We start from the raw sequence: 23725 nt of genomic DNA on the forward strand, positions 1-23725 counted from the left end.
GGTTTCGTTTGCAGAAAGAAATTCAATCCATTAATGAGTATTTGCAAGAGTTCAGGGACTCATGGGCAAGAACAGGGTGTACCATCATGTCAGATGGATGGACTGATCAAAGAAACCGTACCATCATAAACTTTCTTGTCTTCTGCCCACAGGGAACCATGTTTTTAAAATCAGTTGATGCATCTGATAAGGTAAAAGATGGCCACTTGTTGTTTCAGTTATTGGATGAGGTTATTGAGGAGGTGGGGGTGGCTAATGTTGTTCAAATCATCACAGACAATGCCTCTAACTATGTTCTTGCTGGTAAACTGTTAGAGGAAAAAAACAAGACCATCTTTTGGACCCCATGCGCTGCACATTGCATTGACCTCATGCTTGAGGATATTGGAAAATTAGATTGGGTCAGAAACGCTGTAGATAATGCCAAAAGCATAACAAAATTTATCTACAATCATACACTGGTTTTGAGCCTCATGAGGAAACACACTGGAGGCAAGGATATTATTAGCCCTGCCATCACTAGATTTGCTACACATTTTTTGACATTGCAATCTATGCTTTCCCAACATAGAAACTTGCAAAAGATGTTTTCCAGTGATGAATGGAATCAAACCAATTGGTCTAACAAACCAGAAGGCAGAGAATTGAAAAGGAAAGTCCATGATGAAACTTTTTGGAGAAAGGCAGCAGAGATTGTGAAGCTTGCTGAGCCACTGGTTAAGGTGTTGCGGTTGGTGGATGGGGAAAGGTTGGCTATGGGCTTCATTTATGAGGCTATGGATCAAGCAAAGGAGCAAATAAAGACAGCATACAAGGATAGAGTGGCAAAGTATGGGCCCATTTGGGCAATCATTGATGAAAGATGGAACAATCAACTCCATCGCCCTATACATGCAGCTGGGTATTTTTTGAACCCACGGTATCATTATAGAGCTAAGGAGTCAGGAGCTTTGAGGGGGGAGGTCAGAGATGGACTGGTTGATTGCATTGAACGCATGATCCCATCGGAGTCTGATCAGTTGCAGATACATCAACAGGTCACATCCTTCAGCAATGCAACAGGTACCTTTGGGAAGAACCTAGCAAAGATTGCAAGAGAAGCAGATGAGCCAGGTAAACAAAAATTTCAATTTTCAATTTCTTAATGGTTTTACAGTTTTACTTTTTTTATTAAAGACTAAAGTTTGTTAAATCATTTATAATTTGAAAGTTAGATATAATTTGTAATTTTGTTGAGCTTCAGCCTTCATCTAACTCATAATTCATTACACTCCTATGTTTTTTGCAGCACAATGGTGGGAGGCCTTTGGTGGCCAGTGCCCTCAATTGCAAAAGTTTGCAATTCGTATTTTGAGTCAAACTTGCAGTGCATCTGGGTGTGAGCGCAATTGGTCTGTCTTTGAGAGGATTCACACAAAGAAGAGAAACCGTTTGGAGCAAAAACGGTTGAATGATCTAGTTTTTGTCCAATACAACCTTTGGCTCAGACGGAACCAATTGCTGAACAAAAGACCTGATTCAGATCCCATTGTGTTGGAAGACATTGATCCAACATAAAATTGGGTAGTGGAGAGTCGTGCACCAGAGTTTGATCCTGATGAGGATCTTGATGAACTTGAACTGGAACATCCACTTCAGCCTGTTCAGTTGAATGCAGATCCCGATCCACCAGCCTCAGTCTCACAGCCAGCAAGGACTCCGAGGAGTAGGACTCCAGTTGTAGGTGCTTCCTCTGCTCAGCCACGACAGAAGCGCAGCCGCATATCTACTCTATCTCAGCTTGCATCTGCTAGTGGTACTGGCACCACTTCTACAGTTGCAGTTGGAGACGATGATGATGAGGAGGAGGCATGGGGCCCCTTGTCTGACTCTGATGATGATGATGAATCTGATCCAGAGATTGGTCGAGATGATCTTGGCTCCTCTGGCAGTAGCCAGTAGTACTAGTATTGGAGTCTGGTCAGCATCACAGTTTACTTTTGTTGTAGAGGCCATTTCTAGCCTCCTTGGTTATTTGTATTTTGTTTTGAGTCTTTCACTTTGATCATCTATGACAGTTGACTATGTATTGCCATTGGGTACCATTTTGATATAATGGATTGGTTCATGAGCCTACTTTGATCATATGTTGTCTTCCATCTATATTATAATGCTATGTGTTTGGAAACATGAATGAAAATCTTTAAAATTATGTTTTTTTATAAAAAAAATAAATATTTAATGTATTTTTTACAACGACCGAGTCATTGAAATCGAGCCGGCCGAGTCATTACCGAGTCGGAGTCGGAGTCGGAGTCGGAGTCGTAAAACACTGGGATAAATAATAAAATTATTTAAGTGACTTAGAAATAATCTCAACCATTGATCTCCTAGATCTTCTAGAAGAGAGATTTGGGTTAGAGATTTCGGCTTAATAAAGATTATAAATGAAAGCCTAAGGAAACGGTGAAGACATAGACATAGAAAAGACACAGCTACAACATTTTTGGGAAAGCAATTTTCTCAAAAAGGAGAGAGCAGATTCTGAAGAGGAAAAGGCTTAGTTAGACTGAAAAGAAGGAAGAAGAATACAAGGATAATTTCAGGAGTATTTTCAGGGGGCGATTTGTTGGAAATTGCAGGGTTGAATTGTCGAAGTGAGAAGGAGTCGCAATTGTTGGGGAAGCCAATTTTCCAGGGCCGATTTGTGAGTGTGCAAAGCCGAAGCGAGGGCAAGGTGCAGGGGTCAATTTACTGGTGAGAAGTGGGTTGATTTTCTCCAAGTCGAATTTCTCTAGTGGTTGGATTCCAATTGGTTGATTTTTCCTTGGGTTGAATTATTCCAGTGGGGCCAACTCGCAGGTTCTTCAGATCTTAGGTTGGTTTTGATTTTGGTTGGCATTGGCATTAACATTGGCATCCATATTGATTGTTGTGTAGCCAACCTTTTCAAATTCAAGGAGAATGTTAGTTCTAACAGGCGATGGAGTTCTCTCCCCTCTTCTTGTAGCAACCCTAGTCCTAGGAGGAATGTTGTCTTCTTCACTTTCAAGCAAACTGGGGGTATTGACAATGAATGGAGTCACCAGAGGAATATTTATAATGTCGTCAATGAATCAATTCCTTAATGATTCATACGGAAGGTAGACCTACTTCCTCCTCGACAACGGTGCCAGAAATGTTGTTGCACATACTAGTACGCTTAGTATATAGGCTAGAGCTAGGGGGCACTGTTACCGCTCAATCTAGCACAAGTTCTAGGAGGGGTTCCAAAGGGGCAACTACTAGATCAAGTGGCAACAATGGGACAAGGACCCACTATCAGATCAGTCAATGTCCCTGCTCTTTACGGACTTTAACAAATGGGAGGAGTCTCGGTATAAGGAAAATCACTAGGATTGATGAGTCAATGATAGGATAGGTAGGTACGGACTCAAATAATAGTGTGAGCTTGCTTTAGAAATGTTGTCGCCTGAATTGTACATCCAATGCAACAATGCTCAAGGCAGGGGTTATCTCTTTGATCCCTGCCCTCTCCGTTCTAGCTATCTCCTTGGCAAGCTAAGGGGTGTAGTCCTTGAAGGTGAAAGATGAAGGGGAAACTTGTTGGGAACCAACAAGTCCTAGGAGATACACTTATTTGCCTTAGTGACTTGATTAAAATTTGGTAGCAAGTTTGATTTATGAGCAATGTGACATGAATTTGATTAGATTATTATGGCTCTAAAGATTAAACATTTAAGAGACCAATGCCTTAAACAACAATGCTCAATGAATTATAAACTTGCACAATAATGAGAATAACTTCAAGTTACAAGATAAATAGTGTTGAAAGGGAGAGTTAGCTTAACAACTAGAGCAATGAGTTATGAAGAAAGCAATGCAATGACAATATCTTGAAATTACAAAACTAAAACCCACAACTCTAATTACCAATGAAATGCACGAACTACTCAAATGAGATACGAGATGAGCCAATTGAGAAAAGTGCTCCAATAATAACAAGATGAGATCATTAATAACCAACATAGCAAAATTATTGCAATGATTGCAATGACTCTTTATTACTTGTATATGTTCATTAGGAATCTTCATTCAATTACTAGATTATCAATTTAGAATAAGAGCTCAGCTACAAGCAATTTAGATGAGATTGCTAACAATGACATTAGAGCATGAAAAGCAACAAGAAGATCATGCAATGCAACCAAGTGAACAACTATACAATGCAAGATGAAATCTAATCATGCAAATGAGAGAATGGGTTAGTGATGAGAGAAGCTATCCTCAAGCCAAGAGACAAACCAACTATGATTTGTTAAATCCCTCAAGAATACCACTGCAAGGAAATCGATAGAATATTGTGGCTTTATCTACCAATAGATGGCAACCAATTAGATGATCAATGCAACCTCTAATGCAAAGATAGAAGAACCAATGCACAAAGATCACCTTGAGGATTTAGCCCTTGAGGACCTTGACAAGAGAACACAGAGCTGTAGATGCAAATGTTAGCCTTATTGACCAATAATAATGTTGTGAATTCAATAGGGCAATGAATATGTTAATTCTCTTAACTTGATAATTGTTTGTGTTATCTTTTACTTATTAGCTTTGTTCATTATTATTCCAATGTGCAATACATCAAACAGCTACCAAAACAATAAGAATAGTGACACAGTATATAGGCTGCAAGCCAGGGCCAAAACCCCTCCTCTTGAGGGGAAAACCCATAAATCTCTTCTTTGCTTAGATCTTTCAATTGACGAATACCATGACCTAGAGACTTAGACAAATACCCTCCAAGATCAAGTCTACCATGACCTCCTGCTGCAATATCTTCGACCTCCCAGTAGATCCAAAATTCTACTCCCCAGCAACTGCTGCTTCTCTAGGAGACTTTGATCTCCCTCTAATAGCCTTCCTCTTGACTTTGCTTGCCTTGTCTTGAGTCTTAGGGCTAATAAGATGCCCTAAGAGACCTTCGCTTGCCTTCCCTTCTCTTCTGCTTCCAAGATCGAACCACGAGACTCCAGTGCAGAAACCCTAACTTCGATCTTCCCAAGAGAGATAGATAAGGCCCAGAAACACTTCGAATTATTCAACTTCCTCTTCTTCGCACTTCCTTCTGTGACTTCTTCTTCTTCAACTTCTTCGCATAAGATATGAGTGTGTGATCCAAATGAAGGACGAGTTCCTTTATAGATAGGCTTCTTCAAGGGTGGACGTGGCTCTTTATGTAGGCTGACTTGACAGCTCATTAGGCCAACTTGATCTTGGAGGTATTTTGACACTTTAAAGACAAAATAATTTTTTCTTTACAATTTACAATATGCCCATAGGGTCTTCAATATATGACAATGACTCTTATACTTAGGACAAACCCTAGAAGCACTCAATGGGTGCTTGACCTATAAAATAAAGGAACTTGAGCATGAAACCCATGCTCCAATAATAATAATAACTTCTTTTTCATTTTATATTTACAAGAATACATTTCACACTTATGAAGACCAAACCTAGTTACACATTTTCAACACTCCCTATTAACTAGGGAGGTATTCACAAGAGGCACATGGTCATTCTCAATCTGAAGAGATCTCATAAGAAGAGTCAGATTGCTAACCCATTTGTCTAGCATCGTATTAACCAGCATTGTCACATAGCAAAGGCCTTGACTAACAAAGCACAATGTTGGCGAGACCAATGATGTATAAACACCATCATCATTGTCTCCCAAGGTACATACTCCACCCGGGTGTTCACAGAGTATGACCTTCCATTGGACTATTCATATCTTGGGTAGCTAATCCTCAAAGAATATCGGTCCACGACAACTCTTGTCCTGAATGCCCTACCACATTCTCAAAGAGTATCAAATCCCAGATGTTTACCCAATCCTCCATTCTTTCTTCCCAAGTGAAGACAAGAATGTAGTGTCTATCTCTCCCTCTCAATTAGGGAGGACAAATCAACCAAACCAAGCTTGTCCCTTAAGTATACAAGCTTCTTGTTCATAAGTGATTTCGTCAATATGTCATCTATTTGTTCACCAGTGGAGATATACCGTAGCTGCAACACACCATTTTGTACTAGCTCTCGAATATAGTGATACTTGTTGTTGATGTGCTTTGTCTTTCCATGAAACACTGGATTCTCAGACAAACGAATACAACTGGTGTTATCACAAAGTATCATTGTAGGGTTCATCAGTCCTTCAAACAAGTCGGATAGCAGCTTCCTTAACCATACTGCTTCTCTACTTACTTCACATGCTGCAACATATTTAGCTTCAGCACTACTCAAAGAAATGGCATCTTTCTTTCTGCTCATCCATGATACCATGGAGACTCCTAAACTAAAACATCCTCCCGTAGTGCTTCTTCCATCTTGTTCACTGCCTCCCCAGTCAGAATCTGTATATCCAATCAATTGGACATCATTCCTTCTATCATATTTCAGACAGTAGTTGATGGTTCCTTGCAGATATCTCAGAATATGCTTTGCTGCTATCCAATGATCATGCTTCGACTCCACTTGGAATTGACTGAGTACATTTACTGCAAAACATATGTCTGGTCGAGTATTCACCAAGTACATCAATGAGCCAACGAGTTGTCTATACCTGGAAGGATCCACAGGGCTTGATTCAAAACTCCTTAGTCTCTTCAAGTTTGTGATCATCGGAGTGGTCATAGGTTTACAGTCCATCATGTTGAACTTCTTTAGAATCTCGATCACATACTTTCCTTGACCTAAATAGATTTCATTCGGTCCTTGCCAGACTTCTAGTCCCAAATAGTAATGCATTAGCCCAAGATCCTTCATGTCAAATTTTGCTGCCAGTTGCTTCTTACATTCTTCAATTCAACCTTCTACACCAGTTAAGAGAAGATCATCTACATATAGAAGAATAATTACAGGTTCATTATTTACAACCTTAATATAAAGGTTCGAGTCAGCAGAACTTTTTGTGAAGCCTATTCTCTGTAGGTATGCATCCATTCTAGCATACCATGCCCTTGGTGCTTGCTTGAGGCCATATAATGCTTTCTTCAATCTACAAACATATGCCTTCCTATCTTTGACTTCAAATCCCAAGGGTTGTTCTATATAGACTTCTTCATCTATGGTGTCATTCAGAAACGCAGTCTTGACATCCATTTGGTGGATGTTCCATCCCATCGATGTTTCCAGAGAGACTAATGATCGAATCGTTGTATATCTTGTTGTTGGAGCAAATGTCTCTTCATAGTTGATGCCTTCAAGTTGAGAGAAACCTCTAGCCACAAATCTTGATTTATACTTATCTATACTTCCATCAGTTGCATGCTTGATCTTATAGATCCACTTGGAAGTAACCACAGATTTGTCTTCAGGTCTAGGTACGATCTCCTAGACTCCATTCTTCATTATAGATTAATACTCTTCATTCATGCCATCCTTTCATTCTCAATGTTCTACAGCCTCTTTAAAGGTGGATGGTTTTGCTTCTATTAATTTTGTCATGTATGCAGCATACCCAGAATACTTCTTGAGTCTCTTACTTTCTCTAAATGATCCTTGCGCCGCCCCATGACCTTCTGCATCAAGTAGTGTGGATTTCAACCAATTAGGTATTTTCCTTGTTTCTGGAATGACCACAGGTTGAACAGGTTCACTAGGCCCTTCTTCTTCATGGTGTGATTCTTCTCCTTCCTTGTCAACTTCCTCCTCAAATATCAAAAGTTCTTCATCATCAAAATCTATAGAAAGTTCTTTTGACTTCTTGAATGCTATACTCTCATCAAATATGACATCACAACTAACTTCAATGTGATGTCCATCTTTCATATAGATTCTATAAGCTTTTGATGAGTTACTATACCCAACAAATATACCTTTCATACCGGAAGGATCCAGCTTATTTCTTTTGTCCTTTGGTATATGAATATGCACAGGACACCGAAACATCTAGAAATGATATACAGATGGCTTCTTTGTAGTGAACACTTATTCCAGAGTCTTGTTATCTAGAGATCTGTAAGGACATCGATTTTGAATGCAGACCGATGTCTTTGTTGCTTCTCCCCACATAAACTTGGGTAGATCTTGATCGTGTGACATTGTTTTTACACTTTCTTTAGTAGATCTATTCTTTCTTTTTGCGACTCCATTTTGTTCGGGATTGTATGGAACTATCAGCTCCCTCTTAATCCCAGACTCCTTACAAAATGCTATAATCTCTTTGGATGTATATTCTCCTCCATTATCAGATCTTAGTATCTTGATTCTTCTTTCTGTAAGGTTCTCCACTTCAGCCTTGAATTCTTGAAATTTTGTAAATACTTCATCCTTGGTTTTCATTAAGTAAACCCAAGTCTTTCTTGAATGAGCATCTAAGGATGTGACATAGTATAGATGGCCTCCAAGTGATTTTGGAGTCATAGGGCCACACACATCAGAGTGAATGAGATCCAAGATTTCTTTCGACCGCGAAGCACTGCTTCCAAATGGTCTCTTGGTATTCTTGCCCAATGCACATCCCTTGCAGACACCTTCATGATCTTCCTTTAGATTCGGGATTCCATCTACTATGGAACTTAAAGTTGGAAGTATTTTGAAATGTAGATGACCAAACCTTCGATGCCAAAGTTCACATGGACTAATCTCAATGTGAACTAGGGCTTGGTTTACAAGAGATATTAATCTGTAAAGCCTTCCTTCTTGGATACCAATAACTTTAGCTTGATCTATGCTTGAGTATTTTCCCCAAACAACTACCTTTCCATCAATGAAGGCTACTCTATCTCCTTTGTCTTCTAAACTTGAAATAGAAAGTAATTTTTTGTGCAAACCTGGAACAAATAGAATGTTGTTGAGGTGGATGTTGCTTCCATCTTCGAGTTTTATGGAAGTTGATCCAATGCCCTTCACAAGATAGCTCTTGTTGTCTCCAAGTTCCACAAAGTAAGCGGATTTTCCTTTTGATAAGTTCTTTATTTGGTTGGAGTGGCCAATCATGTGCCTTAATTCACCACTATCAATTACCCAGATGTCTTTGTCTTGGAATGTACCAAAGAGAGCCGAGAAGAGACCTTCATCCCTTTCATTGATTGATGCCTTCTTTGAAGAGAATAAGAAACTCCATGCTTCCTTGATACCTTTCTTGAGTTGGCTTGCAATTTTCTTGATGACCTTCTTCATTGTAGAGGAGATCTTCATGATGCCCTTAGAGAACCAAAGCTTTGATACCATGTTGAGAATTCAATAGGGAAATGAATATGTTAATTCTCTTAACTTGATAACTGTTTGTGTTATCTTTTACTTATTAGCTTTGTTCGTTATTATTCCAATGTGAAATACATCAAACAACTACCAAAACAATAAGAACAGTGACACAGTATATAGGTTGCAAGCCAAGGCCAAAACCCCTCCTCTTGAGGGGAAAACCTGTAAATCTCTTCTTTGCTTAGATCTTTCAATTGACAAATACCATGACCTAGAGACTTAGACAAATACCCTTCAAGATCAAGTCTACCACAGCCTCCTACTGGAATATCTTTTGAGGCCATCACTGACACTCGCAGAAAATCTGAGAGGTACTACTTCGAGTTGCCTTTAGCGCAGTTGGGTCAGCTCTCCGAAATGAGCCTCTGAATCCCTCTGATCAAATCGCTCCAACACCCTCCTAGTGAAGTCCTCATAAGAAACTACGTGGGCATGCCCTAGGGTGGTCAAGCCATGAAACCACCAATCATGGGCTTCCCCCTCCATGTGCAACATGGCCATCTTAATGGCTTCCTGCTCTGTCATCCAGTTGAGTTGGAAGTAGGTGTCCATCTTCTCAACCCAAGCCCTGGTCGTGCACTTGGCAGTGCCATCGAAAGTACGGAAATACATCCTCCCTATGGTTCTCTGCAGCTCGTAGTTCTGGGTCCCTTGTCCTCCATACCGCTTGTTCTTCTAACTCTACTTGAGCTTGTTGTAATCCCTAAAGGAGAGGGCTTCTTTAAAGTCTTCATCCATAGACTGCCACTCTCCAAAGTAATCCCCCATCTGAGGGGGGCTCTTCCTCCCTAGGAGGCTCAATTTGTGCCACTGGCACGAAGGAAGGTAGTGTAGCACGAGTTGGCACACTGACTGAAGGGCGATGTGCTGCTGGTGAGGGGTGATCGAATGGCTAAGAGGCCCCAAAAGTTTTCCCACACAGAAACCCTCTAGGCGTGGTCCTCGCTCTGTTCTGCGACTTGATCTCTTCCAGCATGCCTTTTTGACCCTTGGCCAAGTCACTCGAGGCCCTCAGAAGGTTATCGAAAGCCATCTCTTCCCTGCTCTTGGGTTCTGACATTTCCTCCTCTTCTGCTACTGCTTTCCCCCTATCCTCTATATCTGGAGTAATCTCTAACTCCCTTTCTCTGCTCCTGTACCTTTGTCTTTGGTAGGTGATGTTCTGTTGGTCCCCTTCTCTCATAGGAGACAATCCCCACAGCTGAGCCAAGAACTAGGCTCTGATACCACTGTAAGGATCCTAAATAGGAATACAAGTGATAACAGCAATTATTTTATGCAACAAATTACAAAAACAAAATATCCATCAAGCACCCATAGAAAAACTGCAAATGGAGAACTTTTGAGCCATTTTATTTAATTTTTGCAAGCCAAATAACAATAGATGATGGAATGGTGCACCTGGGCTTGTCTCAATGGATAAGCAGGACCAAATCCAAGTAGGAAAATGGTTGAGCTAAAGGTTGCCCAGCTGCTACACCAATCTGCACTGCGTTGCCCAGAAAATTGTTGCTCTACTGAAGTTCGAATGGCTGGAAAGTGCACTAAAACCGCCCAGAAATTTATATGCGTTTAACCCCGAACTCCTTGTCCAAAACCCAGAAGGGATTTTAGTTGGTTTGGACTTCTGATTTTCGACCCCCTTAGAGCCTCACCTCAGTTGTAGCTGCAAAACTCGGCCTGCTGGAAACTACCTGTAAATCCACCTAAAAACTCCTCCAAAATGCTGAGTTCACCCCTGCTATCCAACCCCTGACTTCCCGGATGAGCTCTTGGCCCAAATCAGCTGCTCCCAAGCACCACGAAAATCTGTTGAGTGGCCTCTGCGCTATCCCTCAGCCCAGCAGTTCGAATTGTTGGAATGTTGGCTCAGCTGGCTGTAAAACCCAGCGAAAATGTTGGTCTAGTGCTGCTACCTCAGCTCCCTGACTCCCGACAAGCAATATGATCTCTGTTGGCCTCAATCTCCCTCTGCGTGTTTCCTGGTTGCCCAAAAATATGCACTCCTTGCTCTGCGTTGGCTGCTAGTGTATGTCACTGCCCCGGAACTCCTGAAAACACTTATGGAACAACCTCCCTAGGGCAGGCACGAATGGTCCCCCGAACTAGAGGTTGAATCTCCCGCTTGAGAGACTCGTGGCTAAACAGTCGGTAGACTCGCTAAATAGCAGAGTGAATAGATGTGTAGTTGTTTGCAAATGTCAAAAAAGATGAAAACAAAATGAGAGTTGATCTCTCCTTATAGCTCCTTGGGCCTCCTTAGCCTCATGTGGGCCCCTCCATCCATCCATTTGATTTTCCCTCCATGCATATCGAATGGCTGATTTCAACTCCCATGTAGGTGGCCCCCACATTCCACTAGCTACTAAATAAAGTCGATTTGGCCCTAAGTCCCTAAGTCTAAGTGTGGGGTCCTCTTCCTTCGTCAAAAATGTGCAAAATTGTGTAGCAGCACCCTATTACTAATGTCTTTGAGAAGGGACATGACATTTTGTGTGTGTGTGCTAATATTTTCTCAGTTCCAGCGCTATTTATTTTTTTCCGCGGTTTTATTTGTGAAGGTTGCAGCGTGTTTATTTTGATATTTGTCATAACAAATAAATTGTTAAATTAATTAACAATTAGGAGAAATAATACCAGTCGCTGCAATAGGATTCCAGTTTGGAATTTTCACAGTTATCAAGTCAAACCCTACATCAATTTGCCTTTGTTGTCCTTGAATAATATAGACAAGTAGCATGCCAAAAGAAACACCCTATTTCAACCTTTAAGAAGGTAGATTCAAACGATTGGCTAGTCTCAAAACTAAGATTAGATAGCATGAATGACTTATGATGTTTGCTCGGTATCCAGAATTTCCATATGAAAACTCTCAGTTGATCGTGACCAACAACCTTGTTAACTTTGTTACATGAAAAAAGATAATTTGTCATATCAAGTTATGGCAACAAATAGAAGATTACTTTCACCCTAACTAGCATGCTAGCTAGAAGATCAATATTTAGTTATGGTCATTGTCTAATATAATATAAAGCCTAAAAGTAATGCAAAGATACATCTTTATCCTCCAAGATCGATTCCAGTAATTTTAAGAGAAACAACAATTACGTAATAACAAATGTCAACTTCAAACAACCATTGTCCACAAAATGGCCTTCAAGGATGGGGAATAGAAAGGTGGAAAAGATGATGACCACTCGTACAACCTATCATTGATTGCCACCCCCAATGTGTTCTTTCTCAAACATTTTCACTAGAATGATTTGGGTAAATAATTTCAAGTTAAGAAATGTGTATCCAAGATGGCTAATTATTGATAATAATCAGTGTGAACTGAAGAAAGATAAGAAGATATATCTAGACAATGAAATAAGAAGAATTTGATGAGCATATGGTATCCAACTGAAAAAGAGACCAAGGTCCAAATTGTTCTCCACATGGTAGTTACAAATTGTAATATATATTTGCAAATAATATAAAAACTATCATAGAAATCAACCTCCACAACTTTTAAGAAATTACCATGTGTGCGAACCATGGCGAGGCCCCAATGAGGACCACCTAGAAATGAAAGAATCACTGCACCATAAGCAGCCTGGGCTTCTATAGGTCGTGCAGACAAAACTTCCTGAACCAATCCTTCATCAAAGCAATTATTGCAGTTAGACAAATTCCATGTTCATAGTAAAACTTAATTAAGAAAAACTGATCAGCAAAGGATAAGGGACCTAGTGTATCCATTCAAGCATATATAATTACAACAAAAACCAACGATAAAATTTCAATGGATCAATAGATTGGAAGCAAGACAAGTGATCAAAACAAGCAACAAAAACAAAGTTTCAAATTGGAATGAAATTTTAATCATGTTCAAAAGAACAAATCATGTTTCCACTGTTTAGAATATAAAACTTACCTTTGTCATAAATTCACATGTCATTTTGTTAGGTTATGAAGTTGTTGGATGATGGTTCATATAATTTGTCAACCTCTTCCTCTCTAATCAGAATAAGTTAGATCTTACAAAAAACTGTGAACTCTAAAACAAGGCTCATTGGTATTGTATTAATGAACTGCGGCTAATATTGAATATCTTCTTTGAGTTCATTCCATTGTTCATCCTTCATTGTTATCATTGTGCATTCCATTAACCTATGGCTTATTCTAATATTGTATCAGAGCTGCAAGATTGGAGGCTGAGTTTGAAAAGAAGTCTTATGGATTGTGGACAAGGAAACACCAAATCCTCATTGTGAAGCTGTTACATGGAAGTGGCCACCATCATCATATATATTGAGCCATCCAGTGAAATAAGAGACAGCCGCCAGATTTATAGATCGTGAGCAGCAGGTTATCAAATTTCATAGATGCCAGATTTTTGAAAAAGCAGCCAATTGCATGATTCATGCATGCCATCATCATACACCTGACTGTAGTGTAATTAAAGGAACAGCAATTTTGTTTGGAACAGCTATATTAAAGCAAATAATCTATGTATGCATAAGAAACTGTCCACGTTGAACTATTTAGAGACACAGTTGCCTGCATGATCTGTGGCATCTACAAAAGAACAGATAGAAGTCACTGATTCCCTAAAGACAAACGCAGAGATGATTCATACACCGTACCAGCTACAGCAAGAATCAATTCAATTGCATCTATATACTAATTTCCATCCAGTGATTCCAAATCTAGAGGGGCAAAATCCAAACATTGAGGTTTATAACAATTAGTTTATTTTCAACAATTACATTTCAGCAGAAATTCTTTGACAGATTTGAGTTTTCATATCAAATATTAGAATAGTTTGTTCTTTTATTTATATTGTTCAAACTAGAACGTTAAGCATGAAAATGCCATCAGCGAAATACCCTGGTTTCAATTTCCACACCTGGAAAATAAAAATTCCAAATGTGGCTAATGAACAAAATCTTGTGGGAAATAATAAAAGGGACTGAGCAATCACCTACATATCCGAATAAATTACTGGAATGGCAGAGTAGAGATGATAAGACCAAAGCTATCATTGGCTTTTCTCTCTCAGATTCACAGTTACATCACATCGATCTGGAGAAATCATCCAAGGAAATCTGGGACATACTGAATCAATTGTTTGGAGCACAAGGGATGAATGCAAAGTTTCTCTAAAGCTACAATTATTCAATTTTAAGGTGCCGGCTGAAGTCACTATGTCTAAGCCACATAAATGATTCGAGATCTATTCTTAGACTAGTGGAAAGTCAAGGATGTGATAGATGAAGAGGATGCCAAAGCCATTCTGTTAAATAGTCTACCATCTAGATGCAACAATGTTATTTTTACTCTTAAGTCAGTTGTCCTCTCAAACTCTAGAAGATATGATTGCCGTTGTCATCACTGAAGAAAAGAGAACCATTGCAAGAGATACAGAAGGTGATAACCTAAGATGGCATTATACTCAAGAAACATTGGTAACATATCAGCTAAAGACAAGGGAGAGATATAATGCTACTATTGACAGAAGATGGGTCAACACAACTTTGAACTATAGATTTCAAGCCAATGACTGTAATATCCCTAAGGAAAATTAACAGTAAATATGCAAAGCAAAATAGACAAAAACACCATGAAACCAAAACAAGTAATCAGAACATGAATTTGCATCCAAAACTGCGCTGTGTACTCATTTTATTAATAGAAAGCTAAGTTGCAGTAAACATGGGTCCAGGGTTCGTTTCCGTACGGAAACGAGGAAACCCGTACAGTATGGCCCGGAAACTCGTTTCCAGCCATACTGGCCCGTTTCTCGAGGAGGAAACGTGGCCAGTACAGCCGGAAACGAGTTTCCGGGCCGTACGGCAGAGTTTCCCCACGCAGATTGACTTTTTCTTATTTATTTTTTTTATTTTGTTTTCTATTTTTTAATTGGGCAACTAAAGTGGCTTCTAGTTGCTTCTAGATGCCTCTCTCAAGTTATAAAAGTGACCTTCGCCTCATTCTCTCCTCACACAATTAAGCAAGTCGTTTCTCTTGGAGACTAGCGATTTTAGCAAAGTAGAAGAGAGGAAGAGAGCAATGGTTTCAGCTAGGGTGCTTTCAACAGTGAGCGAAGGAGATTTTAGCAGCAAGAGAAAGAGATTTCAGCAGCAGATTTGGAGTGCAGAGTTTCTGGCTATGGCATTCTTGGCTTTTTGGCTCAGCTACAGCCATATTTCTCTTGTCTTTTCTGGCATTTTGGGGTAGCTTCAGCTACAAAAAATTAATTTGGATAAGCAACATTCATTTTCTTAGTTTTTTCCTACTATTTCTTCAATTTTTCGAGGGTTTATGCTGCCAAAAATATAAAAAACGTTTTTTATTTACAGATTTGTTTTTTTATTTATTTTTGCAGCAATGGCTTCCAACCAAAGTGCAGCTGCAAGTTCAAGCCCTAGGGCCAACCCAAGGGCTAAATATTATCCTCTTTGGAGGCATGTTCAGAGGCTTAAAAAATGTGGAGGTGGTGGCGCATGGGAATGGCGATGTAATCTTTGCAATAATTTGCACAAGGGCTCCTACCCAAGAGTGAAGGCATATCTTTTGCATGGAGGAGGACAGGGGGTTGTGGGTTGCACAAAAACAGCAGATCCATTGGCAAGGAGGGCATATCAAACAGAGCAAGATGAGGCGGATGTTATTAAGAGAAGGCATGATGAGCTTACTCAAGCTACTCCTCAAGCTCCATCTAACATTGAGCCAAGGATTGTAGTTGAAGCAAGAAAGAGGAGAGTCGGTGCCACTAAACAACATGAACAACCAGCACCCAAAAATACCAGAGGGGCATCCCCTTTAGTTCAAGATAGCAGAATTGCTAAATTGGTGAATGTCCAAGGGAGAAAAGACATTGATTCCAGAGTGGCTAGGTGCATTTATGCATGTGGTATCCCATTCAATGTTGTTCACTTTCCTTACTGGCAAGATATGATAAGGGCAATTAACAAAGCTCCTCAAGGGTACAAGGGGCCCAACCATGAGAAAGTCATAACTCAACGTCTCAAAAATGAGAAGGAGCTTGTGGAGGATATTTTATCACCAATTCGTACTTCCTGGAGTAGCTCTAGGGTTACCATAGTCTCAGATGGATGGACAGATACAAGGCGCAGACCATTGATAAATATCATTGCCACTTCCCCCAGAGGAGCAATGTTTATCAAGGCGGAAGACTACTCAGGAGAGTTAAAAGATGCACAATTCATTGTTGATGTTATTATAAAAGTTATTGAACAAATAGCGCCTAACAAGGTGGTGCAAGTTATCACGGATAGTGCACCAGTTTGCAAAGCTGCAGATTTAATTATTGAGGGGAGGTATGACCACATCTTTTGGACACCATGCATTGTCCATAATCTGAATCTAATCTTATAGGAGATTGACAACAAAGTTTCCTGGATAAAAGAAATCACAAGGGAAGCAAGGGAGATTGTCAAATTCATCACCAAGCACCACCAATCTCAGGCCATATTTTGAGAGTACTCCAAATTGGAGTTGTTAAAAGTTGTTCAGACAAGATATGCCTCAAACTTCCTGATGTTGCACCGCCTTGTTGAGGATAAGCATGCATTACTTTCTATGGTGGTGAGTCAACTTTGGATTGAGTGGAGGCAAGCAGATTCAGAGTAGGGATATATGGTGCGTAGATTGTGCCTTGATGAGGATTGGTGGAGCAAGGTAGATTTCTTGCTAAAGTTCACAACCCCTGCATTTGAGCTTCTTCGGAGTGCTGACACTGACCAACCTTTCTTAGGAGAGGTATATGACGGGATGGATTCCATGGTTGAGAAAACTATGGAAATCATTTCGCAAGAGTTTCCACAACTTTTGTTTGTTGATGATCATTTTGTTGGTTTAGTCAAGAAAATCATTGTTGATAGGTGGAACAATTTCAACACTCCATTGCACACTTTAGCACATGCCTTGAACCCCAAATTTTATGATGAAGAGCTTATTTCTCAAAGCAATGGGAAGGGGAAGGCACCCCATAAGGATAGAGAGGTGGCTACTGGGGTGAAAAAAACCCTTATGAGAATGTTTCCTTCTCAACTACACAGGGAGGTAAAGGAAGAATTTGCCAGCTTTGTTGCAAGAATAGATGATTACGCAGATATATCAGCTTTGGAGGAGAGAAGCACCATGAATCCAGTTAGGCAGTGGATTTGTCATAGAGCAAATGGTGTACATTTGCAAAACCTTGCCATTCATATTCTTTCACAAGTGGCAAGCTCTTCATCAGCAGAAAGGAATTGGAGCACTTATGGTTTTATTCATTTTGTGAAGCGCAATAGGTTGGGCTCACAGAAGGCAGAGGATCTTGTTTATTTGCACTCCAACCTTCGCCTTGCATCTCGTAGGGATCTAGAATACAACAATGATCCTTCTAAAGAATGGGATGTGGATGCAAAAAGTCTTGATTTGGACCTCTCTCTTGCTACCCTGAATATTGAGGTCTAGCCTGGAAGTGGAATTGGCCCATTATCTTCTTCAGTACCACCATCCACTGTCGAGCATGGTTCTGCTTCTATTTTTGATGAGGATTAGTCTTTTGTCTCTATAGTTCTTGCAGCCTTAAAGTCTTTATTGTACTTGCGGCCTCATATATTAATATATAATAAAGGCTGATTTTGAGATTTGGATATATAATAAAGGTTGCTTTTGGATATTTCGATATTTTTACTTTCATTATGTGATCATTCATGAGTAAATGTGATGTAAATTTAATCATAATGTTTAAATGTAATAAATTATAATGTATCATGTATGCTTTATGATTGCACATAACACTTCTTAAATGTCTTAAATTCTAATATATCTATATATATATATATATATATATATATTCGCATTTCCCCGTTTCCAAAATTTGGGGAGGTCGCATTTCGTACCCGTGCCCATTTCGAAAACTCGTACTCATTTCCCCGTTTCATGCAACTTAGATGGAAAGAGGTGTACAACAAGGTGTCGAAATGAGTGCACCTGGGCTTGCTCTAAGCAAGCTAGCAAAGCCCCAAAATGATCAGTGAATCACCCTCCTCTAATCTACTGGTAATTCGGCCCAAGTGCTGCATTGTAGATGCCCAGAGATGTGTTGTTGCCTACAATGATCTACTGCTAGAGCCCTTTCCACTGCTCAAAAAATTCTGGGAAATTAATCTCAGCCTCTACTCAAGAAACCCAGAATAACCCACGAAGGGTTTGGCCAAAGCTTGACCCCAGAAATTCGACCCTCTTTTGGCCTGACTGGCTCTTCTGCTGGGCAAATCGACCCACCTAAAGATTATGCTGCTAAATGCTGCAAAAATGTCTGCAAATCCTGTTAGAAGGCTTCCTAGGTCTTCCCTCAAAGTTTCCTCCACGAACTACCCTCACTCCTCAACTTCCCGGAGTGCCTCTAGCCAAGACTGCGCACTCCCTGCGTTGTTGTAGCTTTCCCTGCTGCTATAACTCAACTCACTGCTGCTGGTATGTTTTGAGACTAAGTAGAACTCCCTCCTTGGACTGGCACTTGAAGTCCACCAAAGCAAGGGTTGGGATTTCTGCTCGAAAACACCCGATGTGCTAAATAGCACATGCAAACTTGGCTCACTACTCAAGCATGCTATGTCAAATGACAAATTATGAAATGATAGTCGATCCCCGAAATGATAGCCGATCCCCAAAATGAGAGCCTCTCCTTCCTTTTCTCGATTTGCCTCCAAGGTTGCCCATGTGGGCCCACATCGAATTCCCCTCACCAATTTCGCTCCAATGAGAGCGTACTCTCCATGTGGGCCAAAATTCCCTTGTGGTGGCCCCCACGCTCTACCAAAGCCACAATCTTTCCATCGAACTCTAATGTTGGGGTGCTTCTCATGCCAAATATCGAATGTGGGTCCCCTAAGCACACTTCTCCTAAGTGAAACAATATAATATGTTAGAATTGAGCAAAAATTGATATTTACTTACTGAAACACTAAGTTGGAATATCACAGTCCTGCCCGCCAAAATGTTGTTTGTCCTCAACCAACTGCAAAGAAGGATGTTGTATTTGTTCCCCCTCCCAGTGGCATCCTCATCTGCTAGATTCCTCCATCGAATCAAAAACTCCCTGATTACCCTGTTATGCAAATGCCTCTCCTTGGTGTCCAAAATAGCCTCCAGTTCCAGCAATAAATGCTCCTCATCGTCCATAGGGGGTAGCTCTGTAACCTGCTATCCCAATGCCTTCTTTAGGCAAGACACATGAAAAATGTTGTGCAACCGACTCCCCCAGGGTAGCTCCAGCTCATATGCCACCTCCCCCACCTTCCAAGTGACATGATAAGGCCCATAGAAGCGGGGTTTGAGCTTCTCGGCCCCCTTCTGCTTGAGCGTAGACTGTCGGTACGGTTGGATCCTCAAAAATACCAAGTCCCCTACTTCGAACTGCCTCTCAACTCTGCCCCTGTTTGCATAAAGCTTCTGCTGATTTTGGGTTATTTGCATGTTGTCTTTCAAAGCCCTCAAGATACCTTGGCTCTCCTGTATCCAGTCCTTAGCCCTTGGGGCCCTACTGTCTCCAAACATAATGTCAGCAAAAGATAACGCAGCATAACCATACAGAGCTCGGAATGGCGACATACCTATAGACATGTGATGCATAGTGTTGTAGCAGTATTCACCCAAGTGCAGCCGCCATGTCCACACTCTCTGTTGCCCTGTCACATAGTTACGCAAGTATCCCTTCAACCACTTGTTAACTATCTATGTATGCCCGTCCGTCTGAGGGCGGTAATTGGTACTCAGGTTGAGCTCAATACCCACCAACCAAAGTAGCTCCTGCCAAAATTCACCCATGAACCTGTTATCCTGGTCACAAACAATGGTCTTTGGGGGACCATGTAGCCGAAACACCTCCCTAAAAAACAATTCGGCCACCTGTGAGGCCAAGTACCGAGTTGGAATGGAGAAGAAGAAAGCATACTTCGTCAAGCGGTCCACCACTACATAGATGTAGTCTTTGCCCTGTATTGTGGGCAGCCCGGTAATGAAATCCATCGATATGCTCTCCCATTTCCCCTCCAAAATGGGAAGCGGCTGCAATAGGCCCACGGGGTGTGTCTGCTCTCCCTTGTTCCGCTGGCATGTGTCACACTCCCGAATATGCCTCAGAACATCATCCTTGAGGCCCTTCCACGCAAAACGTTCCCTGATGGCCCAGTATGTCTTTGTGAACCCTTGGTGCCCTGCTAATGGTGAATCATGAGCAGCCTGTAGAATCTTCTCCCTCAGCGGGGAGTTGGGTACCAAGTAGATCCAGTCTCAATAGTAGATCACCTCTTTCATCACCCGATACCGATCATCTGTCACCAACCCATCAAGGACCTCACACACAAACTTGTCCTTGGAGTACTCCACTAATAACTACGCCCTCCAATCTGGGGCGATGCTCATCAAGGAAAGAGTGGTTGGCCTCCTGGACAATGCATCAGCCACTACGTTATGCTTCCCTTTGACATACTCAATGTCAAAGTCATATGCGTGGAGCTTGCTCACCCACTTTTGTGCCTCTCCTGCGGATGTTTCTACTCCAAAAAGAACCTGAGGTTGTTGTGATCGGTCTTGGCTTTAAACCTGTTCCCCACCAAATACTGCCTTAACTTGGCCAACACATGCATGATGGCCAACATCTCCTTATCATAGATGGAGTATAGTAGCTCATGGGGCAGTAACTTCTGGCTCTCAAACTCTATGGGGTGCCCCTCCTGCATCAACAAGGCCCCGACACCCACTCCTGATGCATCACACTCCAACACAAAAGCCTGAGTAAAGTCAAGAAGTGCCAACACCGAACAACTACTCATGACCTCCTTGAGGCGATCAAATGCCTCCTGCGCTGTAGTGGTCCACTCAAAGGCCCCCTTCTTCGTCAAGTTTGTGAGGGGTGCAGAGAAATGGGAGAAGCCCTTCACGAACTTCCTATAATAAGTGAAATGCCCACAAAACCCCTAAGCTCGGTCACATTCTTGGGCTCTAGCAAATCCTGGATAGCCCTGATCTTTTCCTCATGTACTCTAACACCATCCTCCCTAATGATGTGCCCTAGGTAGAGCATCTCGGTCAACCCAAACTCACACTTCCACAGATTGGCATAGAACTGTTGCTCCTCCAGAATGTGCAGTACTGTCTCAAGGTGTTGCAAATGCTCTTCCCATGTCCGACTGTAAATCAGTATGTCGTCAAAGAACACCAGTAAAAACTTCCTCAAATGCCCACGAAACATGTGGTTCATGCGTGACTGGAATGTCATTGGTGCATTGGTCAGCCCGAAGGGCATAACCAAGAACTCGAAGTGCCCATAATGGCACTGAAATGTTGTCTTCCGGACATCTTGGTCCCTCACCCGGATCTGATGGTACCCTGACTGCAAATAAATCTCCGAGAAGAACTTAGCTCCCCTCAAATCATCCATTAGCTCATCTATACGGGGAATGGGGCAACGATTCTTCAGTGCCTTCTTGTTGAGGGCCTTGTAATCCATGCACATTTGTAAGGACCTATCCTTCTTCTTCACCAGCACAACTGATGAGGGAAAAGGGCTAGAGTTGGGCCTGATGTGCCCAAGTGCCAATAGCTCATGGACGGCCCTCTCGATCTCATCCCAATATGCCTTGGGATGTCGGTAAGGGGTGGTGATGACTGCCTGCACCCCTAGCTCCCACTCGATAGTGTGCTCAAATCCCCGGTCAGGTGGTTGACTCGATGGTATGTCCCCAAATACAACTGGTACCTGTCAAGAATAGCTTGTATCTCCGGATGGGGTGGCTTGGGCTTTCCCCCAGCCTCTGAGATCCTCAACTCCACAACCCACTCAATGTCTCCATGTCTCAAGTCAGCCTCCATCCTATGGCCGAAACAGTCTGTGGTGGGTATGAGTGCATCCCCCGAAGCAACACGGTCTTGCCATCCGGCCCTACAAACTCCATCTCCAACTTGTTGATTTGGGGTAGCATCGGATGTGCTCTAGCCATGAAATTTGGTGGAGAGGTTGGGGCACATGAGATCTCCAATACCCAGAAAGAGTTTGGGCAGATTCTAAACAGATCATGAGATATTAAAATAATTAATATTTTTAATGGAGTCCCTAAGTCTAAACTTAGGGAAAATAAAATATTAATGTGTATTAATATGAATCTGTGTTAGAATGGTCCAAAAGACATGGATCAAGCCAGATCTAATCTTAGTCGTTGATTAGGGACTTAATCTCGGTTGTTGATATGTCAACAGGAAAAGTATAAGAGGAGGCTTGAGGATCACTTGGAAAACACACCAGAGTGATGAGTCATTCTATTCTCTAGAGCGGGGTTTGTTAGAGAGATAGAATCAGTGATCAGGAGAGCAACTGAGGGGCATTGAGTACAGAGAAACAGAGAAGGTAGAGATTGTGCCGAGAGAGCAGCGCAACAGCCAAGGAGAGTGACGCAAAGCCAGCAAGGGTTCACGCAAAGGCAGCCAAGTGCTACGCAGAGCACCAGATAGGCCAGCGTGTCTGGCGCAGAGGCCCAGAAAGTTGACGCAGGGCCTCCTGGGGCTGACGCAGGTACGACATGAGACAGGGAGGGGCTGACGCAGTCCAGATTGGGCAGACGCTGGGGTTGCAGAGCAGTTTTGTGCTGAGGAGCTACCGGAAGGATTTTCCGGGGTTTCAGCCAGGAGATTTCTCTCAAACTGTGAGGTATAGCTGCTAAGGAAATTCTCTGTTGGGTAGGCCAGTTTCGGCACCCAGATTGTACTCTGATATTGCTTAATAAGAAAACCCTCAGATAGCTGCACCAGTTTTCCCGCATTGGGTTTTTCCGGGGACATTGGTCCAAAAATAATGGTGTCATGTGGTGTGTTTGTTCTTGTTTCTTTTAGTTGTTGATCTGTAATATGTTGAGCATGCACTGGTGTTTATTTTCAGTATTTACTTTGTAAATAACTTGTTAAAGAAAAATAACAAGTAGGTAGGAATAAATCAGAAAAAGTGCATGAAGGGTTTCTAAACTAAGTAAACTTAGAAACTTCAACACAACTTCCTCCACTTTGCCAAGCGTATAGAGCCACTGGACGTCGAACACCATGTTGGTGTCTAGTACATCTACCACGAAGAAATGATTTGTCATGGAGTAGTTCCCCATGGTCACTGTCAAGGTTGGCACATAACAAGTGCACTGCATGGTTCTGTCCCCAGGCACAAGAACTGAGAATCCCTCAAACTCCTCAGTTGTGATGCCCCTCCTCTGAACCAACTGAGCATCAATGAAATTGTGGGTAGCCCCACTGTCCACCAAAACTGATACACATTGCCCCTGAACAGTGCCTCTAATCCTCATAGTAAAGAATTTGGGTACCCCACGCAGTGATGCAAGGACCCCTCCAGTAGGTGCAAAGGAAACTCCCCCTAGTGGTGGTGGTCCCCCCCCCATGAGGTGTTGCGTTGTCCTCTCCACCCATCTCAAAATAG

The 23725-nt window shown here is 41.6% G+C and overlaps 1 protein-coding gene across 5 annotated transcripts in view; it reads right to left on the reverse strand.

Moving 5' to 3' along the window:
* The window catches only part of LOC149191462 (uncharacterized), a 361968-nt gene that overhangs the window by 227908 nt on the left and 110335 nt on the right, over positions 1-23725 (reverse strand). For all 5 annotated transcript variants that reach the window (XM_089404280.1, XM_089404284.1, XM_089404283.1 and 2 more), the window contains exon 4: positions 12772-12877. In XM_089404280.1, coding sequence (XP_089260406.1) covers positions 12772-12877 — 106 coding nt within the window. The remainder of the gene's footprint in view (positions 1-12771; positions 12878-23725) is intronic.

The sequence above is a fragment of the Pinus tabuliformis genome, chromosome 2_2 (genome assembly GCF_031772625.1).
Source record: "Pinus tabuliformis cultivar Carrire ecotype Pingquan chromosome 2_2, CPIR1, whole genome shotgun sequence".
Taxonomy (NCBI): Eukaryota; Viridiplantae; Streptophyta; class Pinopsida; order Pinales; family Pinaceae; genus Pinus; species Pinus tabuliformis.